Source organism: Corythoichthys intestinalis, chromosome 5, assembly GCF_030265065.1.
Source record: "Corythoichthys intestinalis isolate RoL2023-P3 chromosome 5, ASM3026506v1, whole genome shotgun sequence".
NCBI classification, from domain to species: Eukaryota; Metazoa; Chordata; class Actinopteri; order Syngnathiformes; family Syngnathidae; genus Corythoichthys; species Corythoichthys intestinalis.
In genome coordinates this window covers 57729746-57745703 of record NC_080399.1, presented here as the reverse complement: position 1 = coordinate 57745703, position 15958 = coordinate 57729746, and the positions used below count along the sequence as shown (strand labels likewise).

The 15958-nt window shown below is 40.3% G+C and overlaps 1 protein-coding gene across 1 annotated transcript; it reads left to right on the top strand.

Moving 5' to 3' along the window:
• Positions 1–1585: 1585 nt before the first annotated feature.
• On the top strand, positions 1586–9772 carry LOC130916529 (uncharacterized). The gene is made up of 2 exons (XM_057837318.1): positions 1586–1682; positions 2922–9772. Exon 2 carries the CDS (start codon positions 2925–2927, stop codon positions 4176–4178), a length of 1254 nt encoding a protein of 417 aa, XP_057693301.1. The 5' UTR covers positions 1586–1682; positions 2922–2924; the 3' UTR covers positions 4179–9772.
• The last annotated feature ends 6186 nt before the right edge of the window (positions 9773–15958 follow it).

Genomic DNA, 15958 nt, shown 5'->3' with positions numbered 1-15958 from the left:
CAATGTTACTCATTACTTGAGTATTCTTTTCAACAAATATTTTTTTACTTTTACTTGAGTACATTTTTTGGACGACTACTTTTACTTAACTAATATTATTTTGAAGTAATGCTGCTCTTACTTGAGTACAATTTTTGGCTACTCTACACACTTCCGTTAAGACATTATAAATTTGCAGTGTATTCATACTGTATCAATTTAACTCATTCACTCCCTGCCATTTTCACCGGTGCAACCCCCTTCGCTCCCGGCCGTTTTACTGGATTTTGACTGATTGTGCAAGGCCCATTCAATTCTGTTCTATTGCTATATAAACATGGAACCCACCAAAAAAAGAGACTAGACTCTCTTCTTTCAGCAGGAAAAAAAGTTAGTTTATATCTTTTTCCATTCTTTAGAAATCTGCATTAGAAAATAGCTTAGTTTGAGCAATTTCCCCATTTCTGATGAAAAAACAGAAATTGAGCTTGTTGTGAAAGCATAAATTTCAAACATATCTTTGACTTTAACACAGCTATTTTTTGCTTTAGTTACATCCCAAACATCTGAATAATGTTTTCCTTTTACAAAATACCACGAACAGCCAGACAAATAGAGCTTTGGATAGCAAAGTAACAATTTATATGACTACTGAGAGATGACGCTTTGTCGCCAAGATGACGCCGTTGTCGCCACGTCAGCCGTGTAAACTTTTCCCCCACCGTTGAGGTTCCACCTGCGCCCCGGCCGTGCGGCACGGTCGTTCGTTCCGTTGAATTGGGTTGCGGGTCTTACCAAATGCGCTACTGCCCTGCAGTGGCCAATTTTATTGCTTTAAAATGGATTTTCAGCATTGTACTTTGGAGCTAAGGTGAATCACAACCCAGAGATGTCTCTTGTGAAAAAAATTATAAATAGAACGTATTTATACGTTTTTGGGAGCAAATGAGTTAATGGCACTTTAAATGGTGTCAGGTGTAAGCAGACAGACTGACTCATTTATTTAAATATGATTTTGATTTCTTGATTGATTTTATTGTAAACACAGTTTTTTATATCATCTAATATTCCAATTCACCCTTCCGTGATGCACTACAGGGAAAATAAACATTATATCATGAAGGCTCATTATATATTTTTAGCCGACTTAGTCATTTTGATGGTAGGCTAATATATATTATCAGATACATACAGCATGAGTTGCCTTCATTTTTAGGCTTATTTAAGGCTTTTAATTTTTTGCGGCTCCAGACATTTTTCAACATTTTGGGTTGTCGACCCATGATCTAGGGGATTGTGGTTTGAACGGAGAAGGATATCGTAGTACCCTGACAAAAGCCTTACCAACATGGGGGATAACGTGCAAAGTTCTGAGTTGAGACTCAAACTGTGGCCTGTGGATCAGACATTCTTACTGTTAGTCCAATGTTTACTGTCTGTCAGAAAATGTTCCTTCTACTTTGCTTTTATCTGAAAATAATCTCTAAACAAATGTTTCAGAGTAACGCTTCAAAAAGCAGAAATGTGCACTGTTTCTTTAATACTCCGAATAAAAAGCAAAAAAAAAAAAAAAAAAAAAAAAAAAAAAAAAAAGCTAAAAAGAAGAGAAGTGCACGTTTTCTGCTTCCTGTGACTGTTTGCTTTCACTTTTTGTTCCTCCACACAGTGTGGTTATTGTATGTGGCTCTGTCGCACACGAGCAGGTAGGATTGTACTCTGTTGGATTTATTTTAGTGCTTGTTTTCATTTCTAACGAAGAGTGGGGGGAAAAAACGTGAAATAGCAGCACTGGCATATTTGCAGTGATATTCTCTATTTTCAAATGGGGCACATGAGGACAAGAACACTGCAAAAACACACCTCCTTAAAACTAGTTAAATCCCCTTGTTTTCAGTGTAAATTTACTAGAAATAAGTGAAATTACGTATCTCCCACTGCTGCAAGTAAATTTTATTCACTTAGATTTCTTGAAAAAAGAAAAATAGCTCTCTGAAAATAAGCTCAACAGACTTATTTTAAGCAATAAATTAGTATAAATAATCTTTGAAAAAAGCTTTGAAGTGTCAGAAATGTTCTTAATACGAGAATAGACATTGTTCAAAACATTATTTGAAAGCAAATTTTTCTTGATATAGGTGAAAGACGACCAACTTTTAGAAGTATGGGCTTAATAAGAAAAAATATTGGAGTTACTATATTCACTTAAAGTAAGTGGAATCATCTGACACATTAATCTGTTTACTAGTCTTTAACACTCAAAACAAGATAGAGAAAATTATTTCACTAGATGTCAGAAAAAAAAATCATCTAGGACCGTATAAATTTGTAGTGTATTACTTGAGCGTTCCATCCATTAAAATGCACATTTCTTTTGTAAGACAAAGAATCACAAATAGGGATGGCTACTTGTATCACCTTCAATCCCCTGAAAATATCACAACGACTGCCCTAATATTTGGGATTTTATGGGCCATTGTTCTGAGCACTTTGGTGCCACTCGCTTGAACTGAGTGCTGCCTTAAAGGGGTATATAGTGTAAATTCCATCACTCATTAAACACAATTGTAATAAAATAATATAAAAAAGTGTATATATCTTTGGAAAACCTAATAAAACACAAGCTACTATTCATGTAATACTATACTTTATTAACCCCCCTTCGTTGTGTCAAGTTACCAAAATAAGTATTGCATATAGAAACAGTAAAAACATAAATGTTACTTTTTACTTCTGTAGTTCCAGGGCTTTGCTGTTTCGAGCCCCACTTCACAAACAAAACATAAAGCTAGAGATTTGCCAAGCAACAAAAACAAAAAGATAAAGCAGTTGGGGTACTCATAAGTCATAGTACAACTGTATCCACTATTTCATCATCTTACGTACATGCACTAATGAAAATTGAACTTGTACTGTTGTGCATTATATCTGTGATCTCGCCATAGAAGATGGATGAGAAGAGCTCTGATGCAGGCAGTGTTGCTGTGCATCCCGCCAATGTTCCTCCGCCTTTGAGGCCAGGCGAGACTTTCCACGTCTTCATCAGCTACAGCAGCACCGACTACCAGTGGACGCATGCTCTCATAGAGCAGCTGGAAGCTCACGGCCTTCACATCTGCTACCATGAGCGTGACTTCACGGCGGGCCGAACAGTGCTGGAGAACATATCCGAGGGCATCCAGGAGAGCCAGAAAGTCTTGCTGGTCCTCAGCTCGGATTTCGTGAGGAGCCGCTGGTGTCTCCTGGAGGCCAACATGTCTCTGTTCAGAGACTGCCTGGAGAGAAAGCCTCTTGTCCCTGTGCTTTTGGAGCCAGGGGTCACCGTCCCGCTCCATCTGTGCCACCTCACCTACTTGGAGGCTCGCGACCCGGAGTTTGTGGCCAAGTTGCTGAAGGTGCTCTGCACCCCTAACCGGCAGCTCCAAGGCTCCAAGTTGGTTCCCAACCAACCTCCGTCCATCTACAACGGGATGGCACTGCAGCCTTTAACTGCTGCTAACGTGGAAAGTCTTGACAAGTGGGATGCGGGGCAATTCAGTAACATGGACCTACCGGACCAACTGCGCTTGATCATTGTGAACCAAGAGAAGTACAGGGAGGCCATTGACATCATCAACAGTGTGTCTTTAGATAAAGTATGGCTGCGTCCACTCTGGATTAGAGCTATTCTCGATATTTATGGTTTATTAGCAATGATTTTACTTATTGCAATTTCTGTGTTAATATATGGAAAAGTAGAAAACTCAATTTTACCCGATACACCTGAAGGCAGTCCCATACTTATTGTAATCTTGCTATGTTTGCTCTCCGTTCCATTTGGCTTTGTCATTCAACTTGGTCTTTGGAGGAAGGACGACGAAAAGTATGTCGTGAGGGAGATGCAAAAAGCTGCGGGTCAGGCCAATAGAATTCTCTGTGACGAAAAGCTTGTGATGGGCTTTCGGTGCAATTCCATTATGTATCTGGTTTATGTTTCTCTGGAAGGTTGCAAAGGGGAGTTTGCGGTGACATTCAAGCATTCAGCCAGCACGGAGGCGCTCTTTAAAAAAGCTCTATTTTGGTTCTCGTCGGAGTACGCTTGCTGCCTTGCGAAAAAGCACTTCCCCTTTGCTCAGTCGTGCCCCCACCCAGGTCACCTGGAGGGAGGCGTGTGTTTTTGCCAGTATGTCTGCCAGCAACTGAGCAAAGGGGAGTGGAAGTGAGAAGACTGCACACTTTGAAGCATCATTTTCATTGCTTCTTCTGAACTCGTTCGCTGCTATTGACAGTGATAGACATCACATCAAAAAATAGAAATGGATGTAGATTATGGCGCAAGTACAGCTGTAAAGCCAGAGTTATGCTTCTGCGTTGCGGTGACGGCGAAGCTACTACGGCATCAATGAACATTCGATAGTTCTGCGTGTAACACCTTAGAAGTGATTACTGTCAAATTAATTATGGACTAGTGCTAAATTCGGTTACTGAAACAGTAATTTGCATAAACGAAATAAATGACTCAGACAAATAATGGTTTTGAACTGCCGACCTATTTTATATACAGAGTGACCCAAAAAAAAGTTTACACTGCCATAATACAACTTAAATGCCATGTTTATTCATCTTAGAATTAGAATTTAATCACAAATTATACATTATTGTAAAGAACATGTACAGTACACTCTATTTTTCAATGTGTCCTCCCTTAAGTGTCACAACAGCCTCCAGGCGCCTGCAGAACGCTTGACAGGTCTTCTTTATTTAGGATGCTGTCATCTTTTCCCAAGATCTAATAATGGACCTCTCCAAGGCTGCCACAGAAGTTTGTGGCTTCTCACAGGCACTGTCCTCCACAGTTGCCCATATGCTATAATCCAGGGGATTGAGATCTGGACTCCGGGGTGGCCACATATCACCTTGTCAATCAACTTTTTGGTCCGCACAGATCGGCACTTCCAGACCCAGGTTTTCGTGAGGCTGTTCCAGTATCTTTCAGCTTCTTTTTAACGTTGCAGACTGCACATCTGGATATTCTCAGATTTGCTGCAATCTCAGTAGGTGTCAGACCGGCACGCAGCAATTCAGGTACAGCTAAAGTTTTCTTCATTTTCAGCAGAAGCACAGGAATTGTAGAGACGAGAGATTACCAGCTGCATTGAGTGACCTTAATGAATCACTTAAGCATGACAACCTATTTAGATATGTTTCAATGGCTTTTAAACAAGCAGTCAACTGAGTGTAAACTTTTTTTTTGGGTCACCCTGTATGGCGGAACACACAGACAAGACTGAAAAAGCAGTTTCTGCTCTTGCACACCTCTTTAAAAGAAACTGCTGTATTTTAAGCCAAAACAACTGTTGTGTTCGATAGAACAATATGTCTATATGCTGCCATAGCAGATTAATGGCGCATTAAGCCCCCAAACTATATTTAATATGTCCGTTATACCCTGAAAACCCCTGTTTACAGACATCGCGCAACAGCTTTTGTTTCAACCCAGCCATAAAACGAAGGTAATTAATCATATTTATTATTCAAAATGTCTGTAATTTTTTGCTTAGAATCATTAACTGATGTCTAATATTTCGTGTTTTTTTTCAGATTTCTAATTTTTCAGATTTCTAATTTTCTTTTTCATCAATTGATTTCTTCAACTTCCTCAGTTTTATAGACGTTTAGTTTCTATTTTGAGTTTCAATATTCAAATTTCCCCATCAAATGTTTTGCTTTTGTTGATCAACAAAATTTCTATGTCAATAACACTTAAAGAGCATATGACACCAGAAAAAAGTCTTAAATGGCATTATTATGTGAATTAGAATCATATTTTGAGACGATTCGACTATATACAACAATTTAGCAAAGCGCAGATGACGAGAAATTAGTCTTTTAATCTGCCGGTTAGCCACGCCTACCATTATAGGGCTTTAGCGTCCCCAACAGGTGGATGACGTCAGCGGTAGACTAGGCTCATCGGTTTTACTATTCAGCCCATTGAGGGGGAATTGTTCAGAACGAGGAAAACGCGACGAAGAGAGCTGCAAAATGTCATTGTTTCAGTCTCTCTACTCCCAATATTTTTACAGGATATTCTTTTTATCCAAGTATTTTTCCCCAATAGCTATATAAATGGCTTGAGAAGGACCAGTCAGCCCGTCGAGGGGGAACTATTCACAATGAGGAAAACGCGACGAAGAGAGCGGCAAAATGTCATTGTTTCTGTCTCTTTACTTCAATATTTTTACAGGATATTCTTTTTACCCAAGTACTTTCCCCAAATGCTAAATAAATGGCATGGTCATGACAAATAACAATCTTGTGCTAAATGGAATATAAAATAATAAAAATCCATTTATTCAAGACGAAATGGCAAAATTACTCCATAATGGTCAAAACAGTCGACTTCACCTTTACTGTTACACCTCCCGAACGATATTTTATGACACCTAAATCGGACATATGTAATTTCCCTTCCCCGGCTTCGGAGAATGTAAACAGACCAGAAGGAGTGACAGCTAGCCGACATGCTAACCCGAACCGAGGGATGTTTCAAAGTCTTCGAAGTGGAAAATCACACATAACTAGCCTGGATTATTTGACATGACGACCCGGTTGTCGAGTTTCTTTGCGGATCGGCAAACCGCCCGGCGGAGAGCAATTTACAGTTCGTTCCCTGGAGGAGGGTGGCTGGAGTTGTTGTGTAGCTAACGCGCTAACAGCTAACTGCTAATGAGCATGAGGATAGCTTTTTACATGCCTATCAATGATCAAACGTAAGTAGTCCTTTAATTAAAGGAATTTTATAGTGTTTACTTTGTAATCACTGTATTCGTATTTGACATAATACAAAACAAGATGTTTACTCACTTCCTTGTAAGTCCAATGGTCCCACAGTAAATATCCACGGTGAATGGGAACCTTTTGAAACTCCAAAAAGGCGCATACGCCTCTCCCGCATACAGAATGATTTTTCTGCAGCCGTTTGGCTGGCGTGATGCAAAAAATAAAAGTATTAATCCGCAAAATCAGCTGAATCCTTCGTCCTCATACACAACAGTACACTGTATAGTGAAGAGAACGTCTTCTACCGTACACGTCACAGCGCCCTCCTCCTCAATGCAAGACCGAAGCCGGAAGTCACTCATTTTCATGGCGCGGGATTCAAAAAACTAAATAAATATAGCGATCGCTTCCACACACATCCAAGCGGTCCATATCATTCAGGGGCATAAAATACCGCGTGTATTATGAAATAAACATGCTTTTTCGTGTCACAGGCACTTTAAAGTTTTTAAGACAGATTCATAAAAAATAAAATTGACAAAAAATAGTAAACTCAAAACAATTCAGCATAAGGCTGAACGGCACCAGTAGAAAGGAGTCTATTTGGTCGCTGTCTTTCTGGCTGTATACAGTAATTTCTGGCTGTTTTCTATTGATCCAGAGAGGGGAAAAAATCCTCCGCTGGGCAACATAAAAATATGGTGAATCCTACCAGGTTAAAGGATGTAAAACTAACGTCGTGCGTGCGTTTCGCTCCTGCGTGAGGCACAGTTCAATGGATCGGCTTTGGTTAGCTCGCCATCTTGTCTCTCGGTTGGAATCTTTCTCTCCAACAATTGTTCAGTCACTTCTGAATCAAGCTTTAATAGCCAATCAAATTTACAAAAATACATAAATAAATAAAGTAATTCGCACGCGAAAGATCTCTAAGTACGGTTAAAATTAAAGTTATCGTCGAGTGAAGTCAAAAATAGTGCATTGACGCACGTTAAAAACCAAAAGCGCAGGTGGCTAGGCTAGACAAAAAGGCGACGTCATACATTCAATTAAACACCAATTCTCGGTTTATCGTGCGACATTTATATCATGAATCAAACACTTTTAACATACACTGACTAGTATAATATGAACTAAATATTCACCAAATATAATAAAGTAAAATTTCGAACTCACCAAGTCCCTTTCAGCAAGCAGTTTTGTCACGAAGATGAACATTGCTTGTGAATAACCCAAAAATACACCTTTCACAGTTAAAAGTAACGTTTTAGTGTCCTAATTTCTATCAGATTTTAAAACTTTACAGCAGTAACACTAAATAGACTCACCGCTTTCCTTCCTCAGTCAAGAATGAGCAACAGCGATGAAGTGCACATTCTACGAGTTAGTGCATTTCGCCAATTGAGATTTTCAAAATGGAAAATTTTAACTTTTTATTTCTTTTCAACTAAATAATTCATTGCATGCTGATTATATAATGTTTTAAATCTTTTGTTGTTGTTGTTTTAACCAAAGAATTATTTTTACATTTTTTATTTTAATGTTTAAACAATGTAATCTTTTAATGGTTGTCTTTCACTTGCTCTTATTTGGTGAGACAATGTTAACCTGGGTTACATGCGACAAGGAAATGCGTTGATCTGTAATTCACCGCCAAGCCACTAGAGGGGTGTGGCGTTGTGTTTGTACCGTTTGGGGGGACTCTTGTCGACTTCTTCTAGTTTTGGTCCAGTTACACAATAATGCCAACTTTAATGGAACGCTTGAATGTGGATCCTCAGCTCATCAACATTGAACAACAAATGTTGATCATACTGTAATGTCTGTAACTATGCGGGGGTCCTTAAAGAGGCGATCAGACAGGGGAGCGGTGACGTGGCGGGAAGTGAAAAGAACGGGAGGAAGTGAAAGTTAGCGGTCGCATGTTGCGGCAGAGCGCTATTATTTTGTTATTTATTTTATTGTTACCACAATAAAGTGGGGAAAGCCATCAGTCTCCTCTCCTTCTTCCCCCCATCTGTTAGGCACTCTCAATCAGCGATGATGTATCAAGTGTGTGAACTGTTGTTGAAAATTAAACATCAAAACAACTCTTTTGACACCAAACCTGTGCTTTATTCTTCATTGACTTGAAGTGTGAAATGTAAATAAGTCACAGACTCACAGCAAACATATGTACACAATAAATGATGAAAAGCACCAACCAAAAATACGACAAAGTGATAAAAAGCTGGCAGTGTTTGGCCGACTTCAGGTGGCCATTCGCTTCCGAACACACATACTTGTCTCGGTGGTTCTTCTTTTTATGCAACCCTTTGGTTTGGTTTGTGACTTTGCCCTTTGGCAATCTTTATAATGTCTTGACGAGACATTGTAGAAGTTGTCGTACTTACTCTTCGATGATACTCTCATCGGCTTGGTCCATTTTTGCGTGTAGCAAAACAATGTTTGAAAATGACGGGGATTTCGCGCTGAACCGTAAACAACAGTCTGAGCGGTCCAATCACAGTCCATTTGCGCCACGTCACCAAGCGTTGACACGTCGACCAGTCAGAAAATTGTGGAGATGCACGTCAGGCTACGACGAAGGGTTGTAAATTGGGTCTGCCTTAGCAGTGTAGGTCTGCCGCAGAAACATAAGTCAGCCTTAACTAGAGTCACTTGGGTCAAATTTTAGTGCACCAGGGAAACAAAAATCCAAAATCTGGACCATGTTGGGGTTTTTTACAAGACAGACAACTCAATTGTGCATAGTAGCTATTGATTTTATCATACTGCTTCCAAAAGTAATCAATTTACAATCGAACCAATATGATTTCAAGATATCACCTTTGTATCAAATTGCAATCCTTCAATCTAGAAAGATTCGCAAACCTAACTACAGTACAATACAGTGATTCCTTTCGGGTTGAAGGATTGTTACTACTATTCGTATAGTAAACAGGTCATTAGTCCTAATTCCTGACTGCACAAGGACTGCTTGAACCCTCACTGTGCCCTGTCAAACTCATTATGTCCTGTTTTGCCTTTTATTATACTGTCATGATGTGAATTTGTTTATTTTTTATTACAATGTTCAAAGATGCACAGCCTCTCTAAATATTAAAATAGGACATGCAAATTGTTGTTGTTCTTTTATGGCTCAGCATGATGGATTTAACACACCTGTTGCAACAGCTGAAATTTACACAGCAAAAACACCTTTCTAAAAACTAGTTAAATTCCCTTGTTTTCAGTGTAAATCTGCTAGAAATAAGTTAACTTATCTGTCAGAGCTTCAAGTAAATTTTACTCAGTTTTCTTAGAAAATCAAACAATGTGATTTTCTGGGGGGTTTTCCACATTCTGTCTCTCATGGTTGAAGTTTACCCATGTTGACAATTACAATTTTCATGTGGGAGAACTTGCACAATTAGTGGTTGACTAAATACTTATTTGCCCCACTGTATGCCTATATAGATATATAGGGTTTGTTAACTTAAGCATTTATAATTTCTTAGTTAAGGGACACATGTGCTACTCTTTACAATAAGGGTCCTAAAAGCATTTGATGTCCGGAGACAGATGGAGTAGCTGCACGGCGCGTGCTCGCCGGTTAATTTTTCGTTTTATCAACAACATCGCCCAACTTAAATCACTCGTCTATTTGGTTGATAACGCTCTAAAGGTAAAACCAATTCTCCTAATGGCTTCTAAAGGCAGTAAGTCGAGCAAGAAAGAAGAAGCTAACACTAGCTTAACACTTGATGCGATCTCGACGCTACTCGAAAACCACCGCGAGGACATCGCGGCTGAGTTCAAAAGTTCTTTCAGTCAACTGGACTCAAAGCTGGACACGCTGAGACAGACTGTGGATGACCACGACCAGCGGGTGTCCTCATTGGAACTCGCCGCGGACGACCTGAGCCAGCGATTTAGCGACCTGGAGGAAAGGTGCGCCGCGCTGACCATCGACAACGCCAAGTTAAAAGCCAAAGTGACTGACTTAGAGGGATGAAGCCGCAGGCAAAACATCCGTATTCTGGGGATCCCTGAGTCTACCGGCCGACCCTCCGAGTTCTTCGCGGACCTGCTGATGGAGGTTTTCGGCTCCGAAACGCTGCCTTCCAAGCCGGACATCGACAGAGCCCACCGAACCCTGGCGGCTAAACCGGCTCCCGGACAGCGGCCGCGACCGGTAATTGTACGCCTCCACCGCTACCAGACCAAGGACCTACTCATCAGGGAGTCGCGTCGGAGAGGGATGCTCAACTATCGCGGCCACACGATCCGAGTGGTGGAGGATTACAGTCCCGAGGTGGCCAGCAAGCACGTGGAATACCGAGACATCATGGCGGAGCTGTACAAGCGGGGTCTGAAACCCCCGCTGCTATACCCAGCCCGGCTGCGGCTCACGCTGGCCAGGGGAGTCAAGAAATGGATCAGCTCAGTTGAAGAGGCACAGAAGTACATCGACACCCTTCCCACATCACGTTCATAACTTCATAACACACTTTCAACCTGACTGGATGAGAGGTAACTCTGCCGTAGTTCCAGATGGCCACGGAGTACCGACATGCTGGTTCGTTTACAAATTTACTGTAATTAGCTACTTTATTACAGCAGCGCGACTGAGCCATGCAGAACACGCTAGGAACGCGCTTATCGCAGTACTTCTCAAATGGTGGGGCGCGCCCCCCCAGGGGGGCGCAGAGCGATGCCAGGGGGGGCGCGAGTGACCTCGGGGAACATGCTTTTTTTTTTTTTTTTTTTTTTTGCCGTACTAGAATAAAGTGTACTTGCACATCCACTCCGTGGGTGGCAGTGGCGCTCTCATTTTCAAAGTGCGTGCAGTATTTTTGAAGTAAGCAAGAGCACACGGAAGAGACTCATGCAGAGCTGGACTCACGCAGCGACCCACTGTCTTAGTGTCTTCTTCGGTTCTCACGTGTCCGGCCGAGAAGTGCCGTTTTCGGCTTGGGATCGTCACGACCACCGCCCTCACCTACGGTTCTCCCTCGGCCGCCGAGAATGCGCTTTTTTCGGGCCGTTTGTCTTTGACTTTCAATATAGTGGAAAATGAGGAAAGACCACTGTTTACTGAGTCTAAAAATGATTATAGCGGAGAAGCCAAATCAGTTAAGACGCCACTTAAAGACATTAGACCTCAATCTCATTGATAAGCCGCTTGACTATTTTTCAGCGAAAATGTGCCGAATACTGCCAATTTTCACAATCGTCCCGCTTTGTCAGTGTTATATCAGTAAACCAGTGAGCACTGTGGTGAATCAGCGAAAATAAAAACTTTCCTTCTGTCCAAAGACACCCCCCCCCCTTCTATTCAGTTTTGTTTTTTTTTCGGTCAAAGTTTTTGGCATGTTGTCCTGAAGAGTAAATGTTTCTAATCAATTTGAATTTGTCATTATTTACTGATTTTATTACATTTTATTTTTCAGTATCAAATGGTCAAAAATGTACCTTGAGTGTATTTTTACAGTTTGGATGTGACTTTTTTTTTTTTTTTTTTTTTAACTTCAGGCAAATTGATGCGCGTTAAGTCTTTTCTGTTACAAGCAACACAATGTTAAAAAAGTTATACTTTATTATAAGTTGATCTATGTTACTTTTTTTTTTTTTAATAGAAAAAAAAGGACACAATGTTAGGCTGAGGCGTACTTATAATAGTAATATAGACGAATTATACTATTTACAGTGGCGGCAGAGAGTTGGGGGGGGCGCGAAACATTTACGTCTTCCTTGGGGGGGCGTAACAGAAAATAATTGAGAAGCACTGGCTTATCGTAACCAGTGTTGTTAATCTTTCTGAAAAAAAGTAATTCATTATAGTTACAAATTACTTCTCCCAAAAAGTAATTGCGTTAGTAACTCAATTACCTGAATGTAAGAGTAATTAGTTACTTGGCAAAGTAATTGGTGATAATTACTTTTTTTTTTTTTTTTCCCCTCAAAAAAAAAAAAAAAAAAAAACATTGGCCACACTATGTGAAGTTTTTTGTGAAGGTTTTTGGTACAATTGGCCCGAGCCCAATTCTTTACCCTAATTTACCCTTTACCCTGGATCAACTGTTAAAAGTTGTTAAAATTGCTCCCATTATTGCATTTTGGAAGGTTCTCTACAACAGAGCAGTCCTAAAAAGTCTACTGCTTTAAGATGGCGGCTGTCTACTAACGCATTTAGTGCCATGCAGTGTTGTTAATTTTACTTTAAAAAAGTAATTAATTACAGTTACAAATTACTTCTCCCAAAAAGTAAGTGCGTTAGTAACTCAGTTACCTGAATGTAAGAGTAATTAGTTACTTGGCAAAGTAACTAGTGATATTTTTTTTTTCCTCAAAAAAAAAAAAAAAAAAAAAAAAAAAAAAAAAAAACCACACAGGTCACACAATGTGAAGCTTAAAGTGTTTGGGGGACAATTGGCCCTAGCCCAATTCTTTACCCTCCACTTAACTAGACACAAGGGTATTGCGATAACTAGCTAGTAACCTTTGCTATGTGTGGAAGTCATTTAAAGTTGTGAATCAATCGTTGAAGTTGTTAAAATTTCTCCCGTTATTGCATTAGTTGCCTTCTGTCTACTTTAAACATGTGTAAGTTTTAAAACTGTTTCATCATTTAAAGATAGATTTAAGTTAAGATTTTGCCGATTTAGGAGCATTTCAGATTTTAAAAAATTACTTAGGTTCGCTAGGAAGGATCTCTACATCAGGGCCTTCCTGAGAGGTCTACTGCTTTAAGATGGCGGCTGTTTACAAACGCATGTAGTCCTTAAAACATGTTGGCAGTGCAGCAGTGTCTGTCATTTGCATCTAGTTCTATAATATGATATCTACCGTGTCATGTGGGCGTAGTTTGTCGGCTATGGCTGCAGTCAGGTATTATTGGAGCCACCTAGCATCGCGGTTGGAACGGCGTCTTCCCCACTCCTGCTCTGCTCTCGTCCCCGTGAGTCCGTTTCTCTCAGACTTTTTTTTATTCAACCAACTTAGTAACGCATAGTAACGCACGCCTTTCCCGCCTCAGTAACGGTAACGGCGTTGCCAAGATGAGAAAAGTAATTAATTAGATTACTCATTACTGAAAAAAATAACGCCGTTAGTAACGCCGTTATTAACAACACTGATCGTAACTGCTCTATTAAAATAAATAAATAAATTATTTAAAGGGAAAGAAAGAGAAGAGGAAAAAAAAATAAAATAATCTAATCTGTGTGTGTGCGTACGTGCGCCATACATATGGTTTTTTCCTTTGTATGTTTGTAGTCTGAGTGACAGTTATAGTGGAGCCAGCACATTTGAAACTTTAAGACTACTGACATGTCAGTATGCACTGCTTTATACTCAACCCTTTTTTTTTTTTACTGGTCCCGAATTCAGTTCAACTCGATTGAATCTAATTTAAATAGAATCTGACAAGTCTTTCAGGACTGATCTTTGTTTCAATGTTGTCTATGGGGATGTTTGACTTTTACTATTATAATGCTCGATACCGGAGGAGCAGCTTAGTTGAGACAGGAAGATTTAGTTAGATGTTTGGGTTTAAGAGCTTGCTGCTTTCTTTTCTTGGGAGGGGTGGGGGGGTGGTCACTGCCAACAGCTGGGGAATCAAATGTACACGTATATATCTATTTTTCTTTGACCGGCCATTTAGTTAATTTCACACTCTTCACTTTCTCTAAATGCTTGTGGATAGTTGTGTGAATTTTGTCAGTTGGAATGTCAGGGTCTTGAACCACCCAGTGAAGAGGAGAAAGATTTTTTCACATTTAAGACAGCTCAAAGCAGATATTGCTTTTCTGCAAGAAACACACATTCGCACCTCAGACAGCGGGCGTCTCCTGACGGGTCGGGGGGGAGGGGCGTTCCACTCCTCCTTTCAGGCCAAGGCCAGAGGAGTTTTGATCTTAATCTCTCCAAATATTACCTTTGAGCCTCATAATGTGACCTCTGATAAATTTGGCCAATATGTTATTGTGACTGGGAAATTACACAACACAATGGTGGTCCTCGTTAATGTTTATGCCCCCAATGTGGATGAACCAAGCTTTTTTGAGCGCCTATTTTCATTACTCCCAGACCTTAATACATACTCTCTTGTCTTGGGAGGTGATTTGAATTGCTGGCTGGATCCACTCTTAGACCGGTCTTCCATCAACCCCGGCACGCCGAGTAAATCAGCCGTTCTCATTCAGGCCTTCCTCATGCAATATGGTGTTTGCGATGTGTGGCGCTCTTTACATCCCCAGGAAAAAGAATACTCCTTCTTTTCCTATGTCCACCATACATATTCACGCATAGACTATTTTTTACTAGACCATGGTCTCCTGCCCCTTATCCGCTCCTGTGATTACCATAGTATTGTCATTTCAGACCACGCGCCTGTTTCCATGGCCATCTCCCTCCCAAATCTCCCCCGGAGGAGCAGACAGTGGCGCTTCAACTCCACTCTTCTGTCAGATGACAAATTTGTGGAGTTCATAAAAAATGAAATAACCTTTTTCTTATCGACTAACATATCCCCCGAGGTCTCTAGTTTGATTGTATGGGATGCCCTTAAGGCCTACCTTAGGGGACAAATTATATCTTACACAGCTCAAATGAAAAGTAAAGGTAACAAAGAGCGTTCGGATCTGGCTCATCAAATTGGGGAAATTGACAAACAGTATGCGCAAACTAAAAATCAAAATCTTTATAAAGAACGATTAGAGCTCCAAACTAAATTTGACCTACTTACTACCCATTCAGTCGAACATTTGCTCCTCAAAAATAAAGCCACATTCTATGCCCACGGAGACAAGGCCGACAAACTGCTTACAAACCAGCTGAGGGGTTCTTCTGCGAAACAAAACATAACTAAAATTCATACACAAAATGGTGAAATTACCACGGACCACACTCAAATTAATGATGCTTTCAGGGATTTTTATTCAAACCTCTACTCCTCAGAATCTCCACCCGATCCTAATGACATTTGCAACTTTCTAAGCAGTCTCAATGTTTCCAAACTCCAACCAGACCATGGTAAGAGACTGGATGAGCCTATAACACAGGATGAAATAGCCTCAGCTATTTTTTCAATGCAGTCAGGCAGCAGTCCAGGCCCCGATGGTTTTCCAGCTGAGTTCTTTAAAAAGTTCTCTTTACTTTTGACTCCACAACTTTATTCTGTGCTCTGCGAATCATTTAGGCAAGGTTCCCTTCCTAAATCATTTTCTGAAGCCTATAT